At 42.2% G+C, this 14026-nt stretch overlaps 1 protein-coding gene across 3 annotated transcripts in view; it reads left to right on the forward strand.

Moving 5' to 3' along the window:
• The first annotated feature begins 9543 nt into the window (after positions 1 to 9543).
• Positions 9544 to 14026, forward strand: part of pdlim7 (PDZ and LIM domain 7) — a 144468-nt gene continuing 139985 nt past the window's right edge. For 2 of the 3 annotated variants that reach the window (XM_041193128.1, XM_041193129.1), the window contains exon 1: positions 9547 to 10467. In XM_041193128.1, coding sequence (XP_041049062.1) covers positions 10372 to 10467 — 96 coding nt within the window. In that variant the 5' untranslated portion in view covers positions 9547 to 10371. Of the gene's footprint in view, positions 10468 to 14026 lie in introns of all 3 variants that reach the window. The other variant, XM_041193130.1, reaches the window with a different exon arrangement.

Raw genomic sequence — 14026 nt, forward strand, 5'->3', positions numbered from 1 at the left:
AAAGAAGATGGTTGTTGCAGGTCAATCATCTCAGTTCTGGGACATCACTGCAGGAGGTCCTCAGCATAGTTCCCTAGGCCCAATCATCTTCAGCCACTTCATCAATGAACTTACCTCCATTATAATGTTAGAAGTGTGAATGTTTGCTGATGATTGCACAATTTTCAGCAGCTTTTGTGACTCCTCAGATACTGAAGCAGTCCTTGTCCATATGCAGCAAGACCTGGACAATATCCAGGCTTGGGCTGGTAAATGACAACTAACATTCATGCCACACAATGGCCAGACAATGACCATCTCCAACAAGAGAGAATCTAACCATCTCCCCTTGACATTCAATGGCATTACCGTTTCTGAATCCCCCACTATCAACATCGTGGGGGTTATCATTGATGATGAACTGAACCAGACCAGACTTATAAATACTGCAGCTACAAGTACAGGTCAGTCTGGAAATTCTGTGGAGATTAACTCACCTCCTGGCTCTCCAAAGCCTGTATACCATCTACAAGGCACAACTCAGGAATGTGATGGAAAACTCTGCACTTACCTGGATGAGTACAGCTCCAACAACACTCAAGAAGCTTGACACCATCCAGGACAAAGCAGCCCATTTGACTGGCAATCCTTCCACCCCCTTAAACATTTACTCCCTCCACCACCAATGCACACTGACAGCAGTGTTGTGCAAGATGCACTGCCGCAACTCACCAAGGCTCCTTCGACAGCATCTTCCAAAACCACGACCTCTACCACCTAGAAGGAAAGGATCAGCAGATGTATGGGAACATCACCAACTGCAAGTTCCTCTCCAAGGCACACACCATCCTGACTTGGAAATATATCGCCATTCCTTCACTGTTCCTGGGTCAAAATCCTGGAACTCCCTTCCTAACAGCACTGTGGGTGTAGCTACACCTCATGGACTGCAGTGGTGCAAGAAGGCAGCTCAACACCACCTTCTCAAGGGCAATTAGAGATGGGCAATAAATGCTGGCCTAGCTAGTAATGCCCACATCCTGTGAAGGAATAAAATAATTGGTGTCAATGAGCAGAAGGAGACTGTGTTTATAGGGCGACAGGGGAAGTATGTTCAGAATTAGTGTGCCATTTGGCTTCAGCCACTCAGATTAGCTGAATCATGTCTCTGAGTCTGTTTGCTGACTTCTCTGGCAGCTAAGTGGGAGGCTGCAGGGAGCCTGTCCACATGAGTCTCCTCATCATTCTGCTCCTCCTTTTCTTCATTCCCTTCCTCTGAGAATGCAGAGTGGTTGTCAACTTCCATCTCCTGCAGTTCCAGTCCTCTCTGCAGTACTCCATTGTGCAAAGCACAGCATACCACTATCATTCTGGATACCCTTGCTCTTGCATACTGAAGGGCACCCCCAAAATCTGAATAGGCACCTGAATCACATCTTCAAGCTTGCTCTATGACTTCTCTTATGATCATATGGCTCAGCTTGTACCTTTCTTTTGTATCAGTTGTATGGCTCCTCACAGGTGTCATCAGCCACATACTTAGAGGGTAGCCCTCATCTCCAAAAAGCCATCTGCTCACTCCGTTCTGGAGGTACAAAGATCTGTGGGAGATGTGTCATGAAGGCACCAAAGCTGCTTGTGCAGACATGCACAAAACCTTCTGGTGGTCAAATACCTGGTAAATTTTAATGAAGCAGAGTAACTTTCATTTGATGCGTACTCCAGGTTGTACTGAGAATGCCTTGATTGCCATATTTGTACACCCTATGACTCCCTGGACTTGTGGGAATCCTGCCAGAGCAGCAAATCCGAGAACCCTCTCATTCTGATTTGCCTCATCAGTAGCAAAATGGATGCAATTGCTGGCCCTGGCAAAACCAGCATCAATCACCTGGGAAATTAATTTGTGGGAAGCAGATTGTTAAATCCTGCAGATGTCACCAGCAGGAGCCAGAGGTGGAAAAATTCAGCACTGTTGTGATTTTGATTCTTAATGGCAATATGTGCCCATCTGGTCCGATTGGAAGGAATTCTTCTTCCAAGAGGATACAGATTCAGCAATGACCTACTGAGAAAATCTGAGCCTCCTGAGGCATGGCTGCTCATTCTTGTAGAGAAAGCCGATCCTGTGCCTGCATACTCTTGTGCTGGGACTAGTACCTCCTGTGTGCTGGAGCTCGATGTCCATCCCTTCTCCTCTGTGGTTGAGGAGAAGGCAGTTGCTGCTGCTGGTCCTGGTGTTGTTGGTGAAGCTCTCTTGTTCTTCATCAGAGGTCCAAGGTAGAACTGCATAAGTTGCTTCCATGCTGCAGTGAAGGTTGACAGTGAGGAAGTGCAGATCAATGTGAGAAAAATCCAAGATCGCAAAATTGACTTCCAGACTGTTGGAAATCAGTTTCAAAGCATTGAAAGGATAGTTCAGAACAAGTTATATGAGCAAAGGTCTTTCACCTAGGCAAGGAAACAGCTGTCCTGTTTCAGAATGTAAAAACTGTCCATTTGACGACCCTGTCCATCTGTACATGCACTGTGCCCTCCCCATCTGGCCCTGGCAAGTTTTAGAATTAGGAAACCAGTGTGCTCACAGTTAAAGCTAGAAATGTTTTGTTAAACTGCTTTGAATTGTCTTTTTACATGTTTAATTCATAGACCCACTATCCCCATGGGGATTTCTTGCACACCTTCAAAGTGAGTGGAATCATATTGCATTTCCCTCACGCCAGTATTTTCGATGTTTTAACCTCCCACATTACCTCCACCCCGCAGATTAAAATTCTCCGATTTCCAGCCATGGCTTCAGAGAAAGATTAGTGGAATCATGTAAATAACTTAAAATGGTGTTTACATGATTTTTCTGGAGATTTGACTGATCTTGGCATGAAATTACAGCGGAGGTTGAGGAGCTTCCACTGTAATGCTGCACCATAATGTTTAGACTGGCTGTACAATGATGTTTGACAAATATTTCATGAACCTGCTTCGGGAACCATAACAATGTTACAATATTGCAAATACTAGTAATTAATTTACAAATGTGGTCTGCATTCACTTTGAGGCATGGCTCTGAAATATCACCTTGTTGATAGAGCTAAAATACTACTGTGATGCAAAGTGATAGGATAGACCAATACTATCTCAGTTCCAGCATATGTAGGAACAAATATGCCATTTGTTGAAGTACAGAAGTAATAACAACCTCAACACAAAGATATAGTGCCTTTAATATAAAAATGGTGTCAAGGAACTTCAGAGAGATATAAGGAAAAATTGACCAAAAGCCAACAAAGAAAGGTCACCAAAAGCTTGGTCAAAGAGATGAATCCTGTGAAGGTTCTTAAAGGAAGAGAGAAGTGGAGGGGAAAGATTTAGGAAGGGATTTCCAGTGCATGAGCCCTATGAGGTTAAAACAGCTGTGAATGAAAAGAAAGAAAGAAAGACCAACAATTATGCAGCACCATTGCGATCTCCTGATGTATCATAGCACTTTAGAACCAATAAAGTAGTTTTGAAGTCACTGTTATAATGTAGGTAATGTGGTAGCTATTTTGCGCATGACAAGGTCCCCACAAACATTAATGAGATAACGGTCAGATAATTTGTTTTAGCGACATTGGTTGAGGGATACATATTCGCTATGACACTAGAGAGAACCTCTCATCTTTCCTTTGAATGGATCTTTTACAGCCACCTGAGATGACAGACAGGGCATTGGTTTAATTTAACTGGTAACTGGTTTAACAGATTTGTGGCAGTACAGCATTTTCTCAGTACTGCACTGAAGTATCAACTTAGTTTACAGAGATACAAAGGGGTGAGACCATGGAGGGATTTAAACACAAGAATGAGAATATTAAATTTGAGGGAGGAGGTGGTGGCGTAGCAGTAATATCACTGGATTAGTAATCCACAGACCCAGGCTAATGCTCTGGGGACACGGGTTCAAATCTCACCATGGCAGTTGGTGTAATTTAAGTTAAATTAATAAATCTGAAATTAAAAGCTAGACCACAAAACCATTGTTGTGAAAACCCATGTGGTTTACTAATGGCCTACATGTGACTCCAGACCCACAGCAATGTGGCTGACTCTGAAATGGCTTGCTAGCCACTCAATTGTATCAAAGCATTGCAAAGCCTAAAAAGAATGGAGCTGGACGGACATGGCATAGACGTAGGCACCGGAAATGACAACGGCATACCCAGCCCTCCAAAGTCTTCCTTACCAACATCAAACATCCCAAAATTGGGAGACTGTCCCACAGCCTGACATGGTCATACGCATGGAATCATCCCTGACAGACAATATCCCAGACAACACCTTCACAATCCCTAGATATGTATTGTCCCACCAACAGGACAGACCGACCACACACTGGCATAGCATCAGTAGGGATTGCCCTTGGAATCTTCAACATCGACTCTGGACTTCATGAAGTCTCATGGCGCCAGGCCAAACATGGGCTGGTTACCACCTACAATCTCCTCAGCTGATGAATCAGTACTGCATTTGGTGTTCAACATAGAGGAAGCACTAAGGATGGCAAGGGCACAAAATGTACTCTGGGCAGGGGACTTCAATGTCCATCACCAAGAGTGACTTGGTAGCACCACTACTGACTGAGCTGGCTGAGCCCTAAAGGACATAGCTGCTAGATTAGGTCTGTGGCAGGTGGTGAGGGAACCAACAAAGGAAAAATATACTTGACCTCATCCTCACCAACCTGTCTGCTGCAGATGCATCTGTCCATGAGAGGATCATGACCACTGCACAGTTCTTGTGGAGATGAAGTCCCATCTTCACATTAAGGATACTCTTTGCCACGTTGTATGAGCACTACGATCGTGCTAAATGGGATAGATTTCGAACAGACCTAGCAACTCAAAACTGGGCCTCCATGAGGCATTGTGGGCCATCAGCAGCAGCAGAATTGTACTTGAACACAATCTGTAATCTCATAGCCTGGCATATCCCCCACCCTACCATCACCATCAAACCAGGTGATCAACACTGGTTCAAAGAGTAGTGCAAGAGGGCATGCCAGAAGCAACACCAGGCATACCTAAAAATGAGGTGAAAACCTGGGGAAGCTACAACACAGGACTACTTGTATGCCAAACTATGAAAACAGCATGTGATTCAGAGGGCTAAGCGATCCCATAATGAATCAGATCGAAGTTCTGTAGTCCTACCACATCCAGTCTTGAATGGTGGCAGACAATTAATAGGAGGGACGAGGAGGCTCCACAAAGATCCCCATCCTCAATGATGGGGGAGCCCGGCACATCAGTGCAAAAGACAAGATTGAAGCATTTGTAGCCATCTTCAGCCAGAAGTGCTGAGTTGCTGATTCATTTTGGTCTCCTCCTGAGGTACCAGCATTACTGATGCCAGTCTTCAGCCAATTCATTTCACTCCACGTGACATCAAGAAATGGCTTAAGACACTTGATAGTGCAAAGGATATGGGCCCTGACAATATTCTAGCAATAGTATTGAAGGCTTGTGCTCCGGAACTAGCCACACTCCTAGCCAAGCTGTTGCAGTACAGCTACAACATTAGCATCTACCTGGCAATGTGGAAAATTGCCCAGATAAGTCCCATCCACAAAAAGCATGACAAATACAACTCGGCCAATTACCGTCCCATCAATCTACTCTCAATCATCAGCAAAGTGATATAAACTGTCATCAACAGTGCCACACAAGTGCCAGACAATGACCGTTGCCAACAAGAGAGAATCTAACCATCGCCCCTTGACATTCAATGGCATTACCATCACTGATTCCACCACTATCAACATTCTGGGTGTTACCATAGACCAGAAACTAAATAGACCAGCCATACAAATACTGTGGCTACAAGAGCAGGTCAGAGGCACTGACTCAGCAATAACCCACTCCCTGAGGCCCAGTTTATTTCTGCCAGGGTCATTCAGATCCTGACCTCATTACAGCCTTGGTTCAAATGTGGACAAAAGACCTGAACTCAAGAGGTGAAGCGAAATGGCTGCCCTTGACATCGAGACAGCATTTGACCGAGTGCAGCATCAAGGAGTCCTAGCAAAACCAAAGTCAATAGGAATCAAGGGGAAAATTCTCCACTGTTGGAGTCATACCTAGCACAAAGGAAGATGGTTGCGGCTGTTGGAGGTCAATCATTTCAGTTCCAAGACATCACTGCAGGAGTTCGTCAGGGTAATGTTCTAGCACCAACCATCTTCAGCTGCTTCACCTTCCCTTCATCATAAGATCAGAGGTGGGGATGTTCGCAGATGATTGACAATGTTCAGCACTATTTGTGACTCCTCAGATACTGAAATAGCCCATGTCCAAATGCAGCAAAAGCTGGACAATATCCAGGCTTGGGCTGATAAGTGGCAAGTAAGACAAGTGCCAGGCAATGACCATCTCTAATAAGAGAGAATCTAACTATCGCCCCTTTATGTTCAATGGCATTACCATCGCTGAATCCCCCACTATCAACCTCCTGGAGCTTACCATTGACCAGAAACTGAATGGACCAGTCATATAAATAGTGCGGCTACAAGACCAGGTCAGGGGCTGGGAATTCTGCGGAGAGTAACTCACCTCATGACTCACCAAAGCTTGTCCATCATTTAAAAGGCACAAGTCAGGAGTGTGATAAAATACTCTCCACTTGCCTGAATGGATGCAGCTCCAACAACACTCAGGAAGCTCAACACCATCCAGGACAAAACAGCCTGCTTGATTGGCATCCCAATTACCACCTCCAGCACCGATGCACAGTGGCACCTGTGTTCCATTTACAAAATGCACTACAGCAACCACAAAGTTTGTTCCTTCAGCAGCAACTTCAAAATCCAGGGCTGCAGATGGATGGGAACCCCAAAATCTGCAATTTCCCCTCCAAGTCACACATCATTCCTGACTTGGAACTATATCGCCGTTCCTACACTATCGCTAGGTCAAAATCATAGAACATCCTTTCTAACAGCACATTGGTTGTAGCTACAACACGTGGATTGCAGCTGTTCAAGAAGGCAGCTCACCATCACCTTCTCATAGTCAATTAAGGTTGGGCAATAATGCTAGCCTAAATGATGCCCATATCCCATGAACGAAGGAAAAAAGGCATTGGCAGACCAGAAGCCAACATGGATTAACAAGTACAGGCATGATGGATGAGTGAGATGTCTGGAATAAGCTAAAGGCTGTGGAGTGTCGGTGAGTTAAAGTTGTGCAAAGTACAAAGTGGAAGGCCAACTAGAAAAGCATTGGAATAGTCCAATTTTCTATATGTCAAAGTCATGGAAAAGGGTTTCAGCATCATGTAAATTTAGGTCAGGACACAGATAGGTGATGTTACAGAGATGCCTGTAAATGGTCTTTGTAATGGGAAAGATAACAATCAGAACCTCAGACTATGGGATTGTGAACAGTCTGGTTCACTCCAAGATAGGTTCAGTTGATAGTAGTTTTGTCTTTGAGTCAGAAGATTGTGGATTAAACTTCCAGAACAGTTACTTCAGCATAAGTCTAGCCTGACTGTTCAACACAGTACAGACGAAGTACTGAACTGTCTTTTGGATGAGCCTCGTCTGCCTCTCAGGAAGATGTAAAAGAGCCTATGGCACTTTTGAAGAATCACAGAGTTCTCTTCAGTTTTCTGGTGACAATTTGTCCCTCAATCAGCAAAATATTATCTGGTCATTATTATTTTGATATTGTGGAGTTGGTGGTGAACAAATTGGCTGTTGTGTTTAGAGTACAAAAGCAAAATTATAATAAATCTTTATAAAACACTAGCTAAGCCTCAGCGGTATTGTGTCCAATTCTGGGCACTGTGCTTTAGGAAGGATGTGAATAATTCTAGGGATGAGGGACTTCAGCTATATGGATAGATTGCAGAAGTTGGGGTTGTTCTCCTTAAAGAGAAGTTTGAGGTTTGATAGGATCATTTAAGTTCTTGAAGGGTCTAGACGAAGTAGCTAGAGAGAGCCTGTTTCCATTGCTGGGTGGGTCGAGAACCAGAGGACATTAATTTAAGATGATTGTCAAAAGAACCAAGATAACATGAGGAAAAGTATTTTTCTACAGTGAGTGACGAGGACCTGGATTGCACAGCTGGAGAGTGTAGTGGAGGCAGTCAATTATGGCTTTTAAAAGGGCATTGGATAGTTTTCTGAAAATGAAAGATTTACAGAGCTCCGAGGTAAGGGTGGGGGAGTGGGACAAGCTGAATTACTCTGGTAGAGAGCTGACACGGATGCAACTGGCACAATGCCTCCTTCGGTGCTGTAACCATTCTGTGATTCTATCCTAGACTGGATGTCAGGCAAGCAGCATGGGTGTACTATTATAGTAGTTTTGTTACTGGACTAGTAATCTGGAGACATGGGTTTAAGTTTGAATTTAATTAATTAAATAATTAAAAAGCTGGTAACAGTAATAGTGACCATGAAGCTATTGGATTGTTATTAAAACAATTATCCGATTCACTAAGGCCCGAGAGAAGGACATCTGCCATTCTTACCCAGTCTGGCCTATAGTTGACTCCAGTCTGTTAAAGTTGCAGCGATTCAAGAAGATAGTTCACCATCACCTTCTCAAGGGCATTAGGGACGGGCAGAAATTGCTGGAATTACCAGCAACATCCACATTTTGAATGAGTTTTAAAAAAAAAGGATCAAACAGCACAGAGGCTGTAGAGGATGGAAGACTTGAGAGTTGAAGAGGCAGAGATGAGTGTCATCAGCATACATGTGGAAGCTGACCCCAGTGCAGCATCAAGGTGAGAAAGAGGTGTCAAGGATGGATCCAAGTTGATGATGTGGGCTTAGGAATAAAGACATTGAGCAAGGTGCTCTAGCTTCATTTGGGTAGGTAAAATTGGAATAAATGTCCGTAGTCAACCTTTGCTGCACAGCAAAGAATAGTAACAGAATCTTGTGGAAGGCTGCTGAAATGAGAGCTGGCAAGAGAGCTGTGTTGTCTCCTTTGGCAAAGGAGTGCTGAATCACAAGTCAATCAGTCAGATGAAAGGCCAGTGATGATCCTTTCCCTGAGATCAGGACCCCAGGGGCAGAGATCCTGCTTACTGAGAACTGCTGGCCAATCAGAGGCCAGTAGTCTTTATGCTCAGCAGTATCACTGTAGTTTATCAGTTTAAAACATTGTAATAAATTGCTGCTAGCTGAACTTAGCTAACCAGCCATAACTATTGTAACAACTGCTGTTTTCAATAGGCTTGGAACTGTGGTAAAGAAAAGCTTTAGAATTCAGTGTAGCCTCGTACAAATGGCGCAAAAATCGAGGAAACTAGCGAATGGGGATAATTTATTTGTATCCAAAGTCCAGGCCAACAATCATTGTTTAATGGACTTCAAAAAGTATATATTAATGTTCATTATTTTATTATTCACTATGTTTTTAAAAAATTCCTTCGCCAATCTTTAACTACACTAGATGGCTCTTCTGCCTCTTTATCTGAACTACCGCCTCAGTGTACGTGTGTTATCAGACACACCCAAGTTAATGTTTTTTACTGCATGGTTCAGCGCGGCTGTTGAGGGTGGCGTTTGTTTTCGGCCGATGTAATTGTTACATGCTCGAGCAGTGAGTGAAGTTAGGTGTTAGGGAAACTTGCGGTGTTTCGATACGGGAATAATCAGCAGTCATTTAGGCAGAAATTGCTACGGGTTGTGCATCAAACATTGCCTGCCAAGTTTTAGGTGCGCCCTGTTCTTGGAATTTCCTATGATGCAATTCTGCCCTAATAATGGGCCATGTTGGATCTGCTTTGCCACTTTACCACGGGAAAGTTTCTTACCATATCCTGCTTATTAAAAATCCTTGGAAACTGTTGGAATTATGGCACTAGCACAACTAATGCAGATTATACTTAAGCGCCAGGAGTTTGACTTTGATCAGAATTTGGCTTTTTAAGATGTAAACTTCCAAGTTTTTTTTTAACCCTTGCAGTGTGAAACCATCCTAGTAATCTACAAACTGGGTAGCCACGCCAAATGATTTCGATTGCTGTGTTTTTTTTAATTCTCTGGGTTCAGTTTCTTAAGACTGGACGGGAAATGGCAGTGTGACGTGTTCTGTGGCGTTTGAATTCCCTGGCGTGAGTCATAAAAAAGTGCTGAAATTGTTGGTGTAGTTTTACACGCCTTATATAGCCTGGAAGTGCAGAGCTGTCATTCTCTGTAGGATAAAGTGAGTGGCTAGAGCGGCACGGATCTACCTCCCTCTTTCTCCTTCAGTTCGCACAGGGATCGCCCTCCTCTCCTCAATTGCCTCCTGCACCCTCCCCAAAAAAAGTTTCCCCATTCGGTCATTAGACAAACAAACAAAAAGAAAAAAAGTATCATTCTACTCCCATCCAACACCAACCCCTCCAGCGACGATGGAGTTGTACAAAGTTACCCTGGAAGGACCGGCTCCGTGGGGTTTTAGACTACAGGGAGGAAAGGACTTCAACAAGCCTTTAACCATGTCCAGGGTGAGCAAGAATGATCGGGGTGGTCGGAGATTTTTTCTCTTGTTACCTGTTTACTCTTTAAAAAAAATAGCGGTAAAATCAGGAAAAGCCTGTGTTGCAAACCGTCATTTTGCTAGAACAAGAGATTCGAGCCACCCTAGAGTAACCAGCTAGACAGATTCATTTACTGCATGCTTTTGAATTCAAGATTTAATGTGTGGAATCACTTCTCCAATTCTTGCATTTAACTTCAAAGCGCGCCCTGTAATGTAACGTGCTGCAGTCGCTTCATGCTCGGAAGCGAAGGCAGGGACGTTAAATGGGTCCTGGTTCAGCTGTAACCCCACATGGGCTCACGCTTTTAATGTAAGACCGTGAAATCAGCTCACAAGCGTTTTGTGTTTGAGACTCAGCAACTAGCGGCGTTCCTGACTTCGAAAGGACCCAGATAATTACTTAATGTAACACGGGGTGGTCGTGTGATACAAAATGGTATCTTAAAATCCCAGTATTGAAAGCATTCCAGCGTGATTGTTGCATATCAGGAATGTGGAGGGATTAGTAAAAGGCTGAAGCTTCCAACTGTACTGAGAACTAGCAGTGTAAATTGATCCGATCCTCCGAGGAGAATTTGCAGAATACACAAATGCCTAAAATCTCCTTTGTACGGACCAGATGAGGTCATTATCACCTCGAATCGTGTTTAATTTCGGTCGAATTGCAAATATCTTCCAATCGAAAGCAAACGTTTCTATTGGTACTTGAAATGTCTGTAAATGGGTGCTGATTGTGGATTACAATTCTACCCAGAAAAATTCATGCATTTTGAGCCTTTTTATAACTTATTCAAATTATAGTTTTAAATTATGGCGAAGTAAATGCATCAATCTTTCAAGTACCATCATTTAAGCTAAATGTTTTTTTTGAATGAATCTCGAGATTTCGAAATGATTTTAGCTTTAGAATCATTTGTAAGAAAGCACTTTTATTTGCCCTACTTTATTCCTGTTTAAATGCTCTTGATGAAAATCTGAGTGTTTATGGATAAAGTTGCCTTACTGATTTATCTTCAGTCTTCTAAGTGCAAGGAAGATTCTTTTGTCATGACCAGATATGGGCAAGAGTTTCAGCATTGAGAAGCGGAATAACAACTCCATATAGGTCTCAGAAATCAGGTTATTGAAAGGGTTTGCTCTTCTGGGTGCATATTTATGGCGCTTCCATATTTGTACTTGCTCTCATTTATGTGCTTACTTTTGCATAACCTGTTTAATTTGAGGTGCTCTTGGCATCTCCATGTTTTGACTGTGGTGCCATTACTCATTTTATCACAATGATTTAAGTTCTGGAATTTTGTTTCAATTGAAGCCTATAAACCTTCCAGTCAAGAAAGTATTTTTATAAGTGAATTGTACAACCAGAAGGTAGACTGTTAGAACAGCAGTGTTCTGTAAAGTACTGGGAGCAAAAAAGAAATTCTCTACATCTTCTCCAGAAAACACCCACGATACCATAATCCTCTCCTCAGCTCAGCCCGCCCATACTTTCCCATTCCTTCTCCTCAGTTGGCAGGGCTCTTTACGACACTCCTTAAAATTTTCCTCTTTGACCAAGCTTTTGGTCATCTGACCTAATATTCCTTTATTTGGCTTGGTGTCATACTTTGTTTTATAATTGCTCTTGTGAAAAACCTTGGGTGTTTTATTATGTTTAAAGGTGCTATATAAATATAAGTTGTTGCCCCTGTTCACCTCGGCTCGCCCTGCACTCCTCTCTCTTCGCCTCACCTCACCCTGCTCGCCCCTCTTTCCTTGCCTCAGCACACCTCATCCCTCCCTTGCCTATTCATCTCACCTGAGATTGCCATGCCACCCTCCACCCCCTTAAATAGATATTTTATAAATTAAATATTATTTCCAGAACATGGTAGTTGCTGAGGCAACGGAAGAGGATATATTTGATCTAAGTTGCAAAAATTGTATAAAATCTATTCAGCTAACTAACTTGATGGGGAAAAATGGCCTTTCTCTCACCCTATTTTGCCAGGTGATTGGAATTTACCTAAAATGAAGTACTATTTGTCTTTGGTGGTAGTTTGTGCCAGTTGCTCCATGTTTGTAGTGTGTTCAGACCCTCAGAGAAGTATTTAATTAAACAGGAACTGTGAACATGGAATAATAAAAAGATCCACTTAGGGAATATTGGCAAATGTTTCTCTAAGGTCTTATTCAGACAGAATAACTACTTTCTTTTGTACTTCCAAAAAGTTAAAAATTGAAAAACGCTTAATATGACTTAATTTTGGTGTTTGAGAGCATAATTTAAATTTCTATTCTTGAATAACACAACCATGCAGTAATTACTGATGTGATTAGTCTGAAAATAGTGGCTTAACAGTGTATGACTTTGTAATTCTTTGAGCCAACACATGCTCCAATGCAGATTTTAAAAGCAAAAATTATGAGCTTAAGAGTTGCATTGCAATCCAGTTTGAATCAATAGTCAAGCCAAGACAAAAGCAATATAGTGCAGATGCTGGAAATCTGAATTAAAAGTATAATGCTAGAAGTACTCAGGTCAGGTAGCATCTGTGGAGGGAGAAATCGAGTTAATGTTTCAGGCTGATGACCTTCTGTCAGAACTTGAGCCAGTAGCTTATTTACTATATGCAATATCTTTTAAAAAAACTGGAGGTTTACTGCCACCAATTACAGCAAATGATAATTTATTTCATTAAGGAATTTTATAAAAAAAACAATTAAATTTGAAACCCACTCGAATATTTATGTCATAACGTGAAGGTGCTAGATGTTAAGTCTAAATGTTAAGTCTAGTTATTACAATATGTGGTGCCAATATTATGTCATGCCTTTAATTACAAGATGGTTAGCCAAAGTTTAGTGACATTTAAGATCTCCATGGAAGGAAGCTTTGCAAAGCTAGACTAGATTTGTCCAATTTTTTGCAAAAATTGAAGGTACCTTGTCTTGGGGATTTTTTGAATAGTGGGTTGTCTATTGAAAGACTTTAAAAAAAAAAAAATTGTGTCCCTTACATTGAAGAGTAATTTTTAAAATCCCTACAGTTCAAAAAGCATATGCCAGCATAGATTGTGACTTCAGCTGTTAAATATTTTGGCCCTGCTCCAATACACAGAGTGATACCTCTCAGCAAATTAAACCGCCGTGAGCATTAAAATGAGAAATTCCAGCCAAATACTGTACAGTATTTGATGACCCAGCCCCTAAATGGGTTTGACTTGCTGATTCAAATCGATTTCTACAAGTGAAGTCATATTACTCAACATAATTGAGTGCACTTCAACAAAGCATGTTCATATGAGGAGAACTTAAATGCATATACAGCAGGTGCCATCTACCCTTAACTTTTCTAGCGCAATATTTTAAGTTAGCTCGACTTGTTTGTACAAATTTCTGGACCAGTTTTGCAGAATGTTTTGAACATGGATGGTAGAACCTTTGCATTGCTGTGTACATGTTCTGTGCAGAAACAGTAATATGGTTGTATTAGTATAAATCGTTTATGAAGTTGGGGCAAAACACTTGATAGCCCAGCATAT

The sequence above is a fragment of the Carcharodon carcharias genome, chromosome 8 (genome assembly GCF_017639515.1).
Source record: "Carcharodon carcharias isolate sCarCar2 chromosome 8, sCarCar2.pri, whole genome shotgun sequence".
Lineage (NCBI taxonomy): Eukaryota > Metazoa > Chordata > Chondrichthyes > Lamniformes > Lamnidae > Carcharodon > Carcharodon carcharias.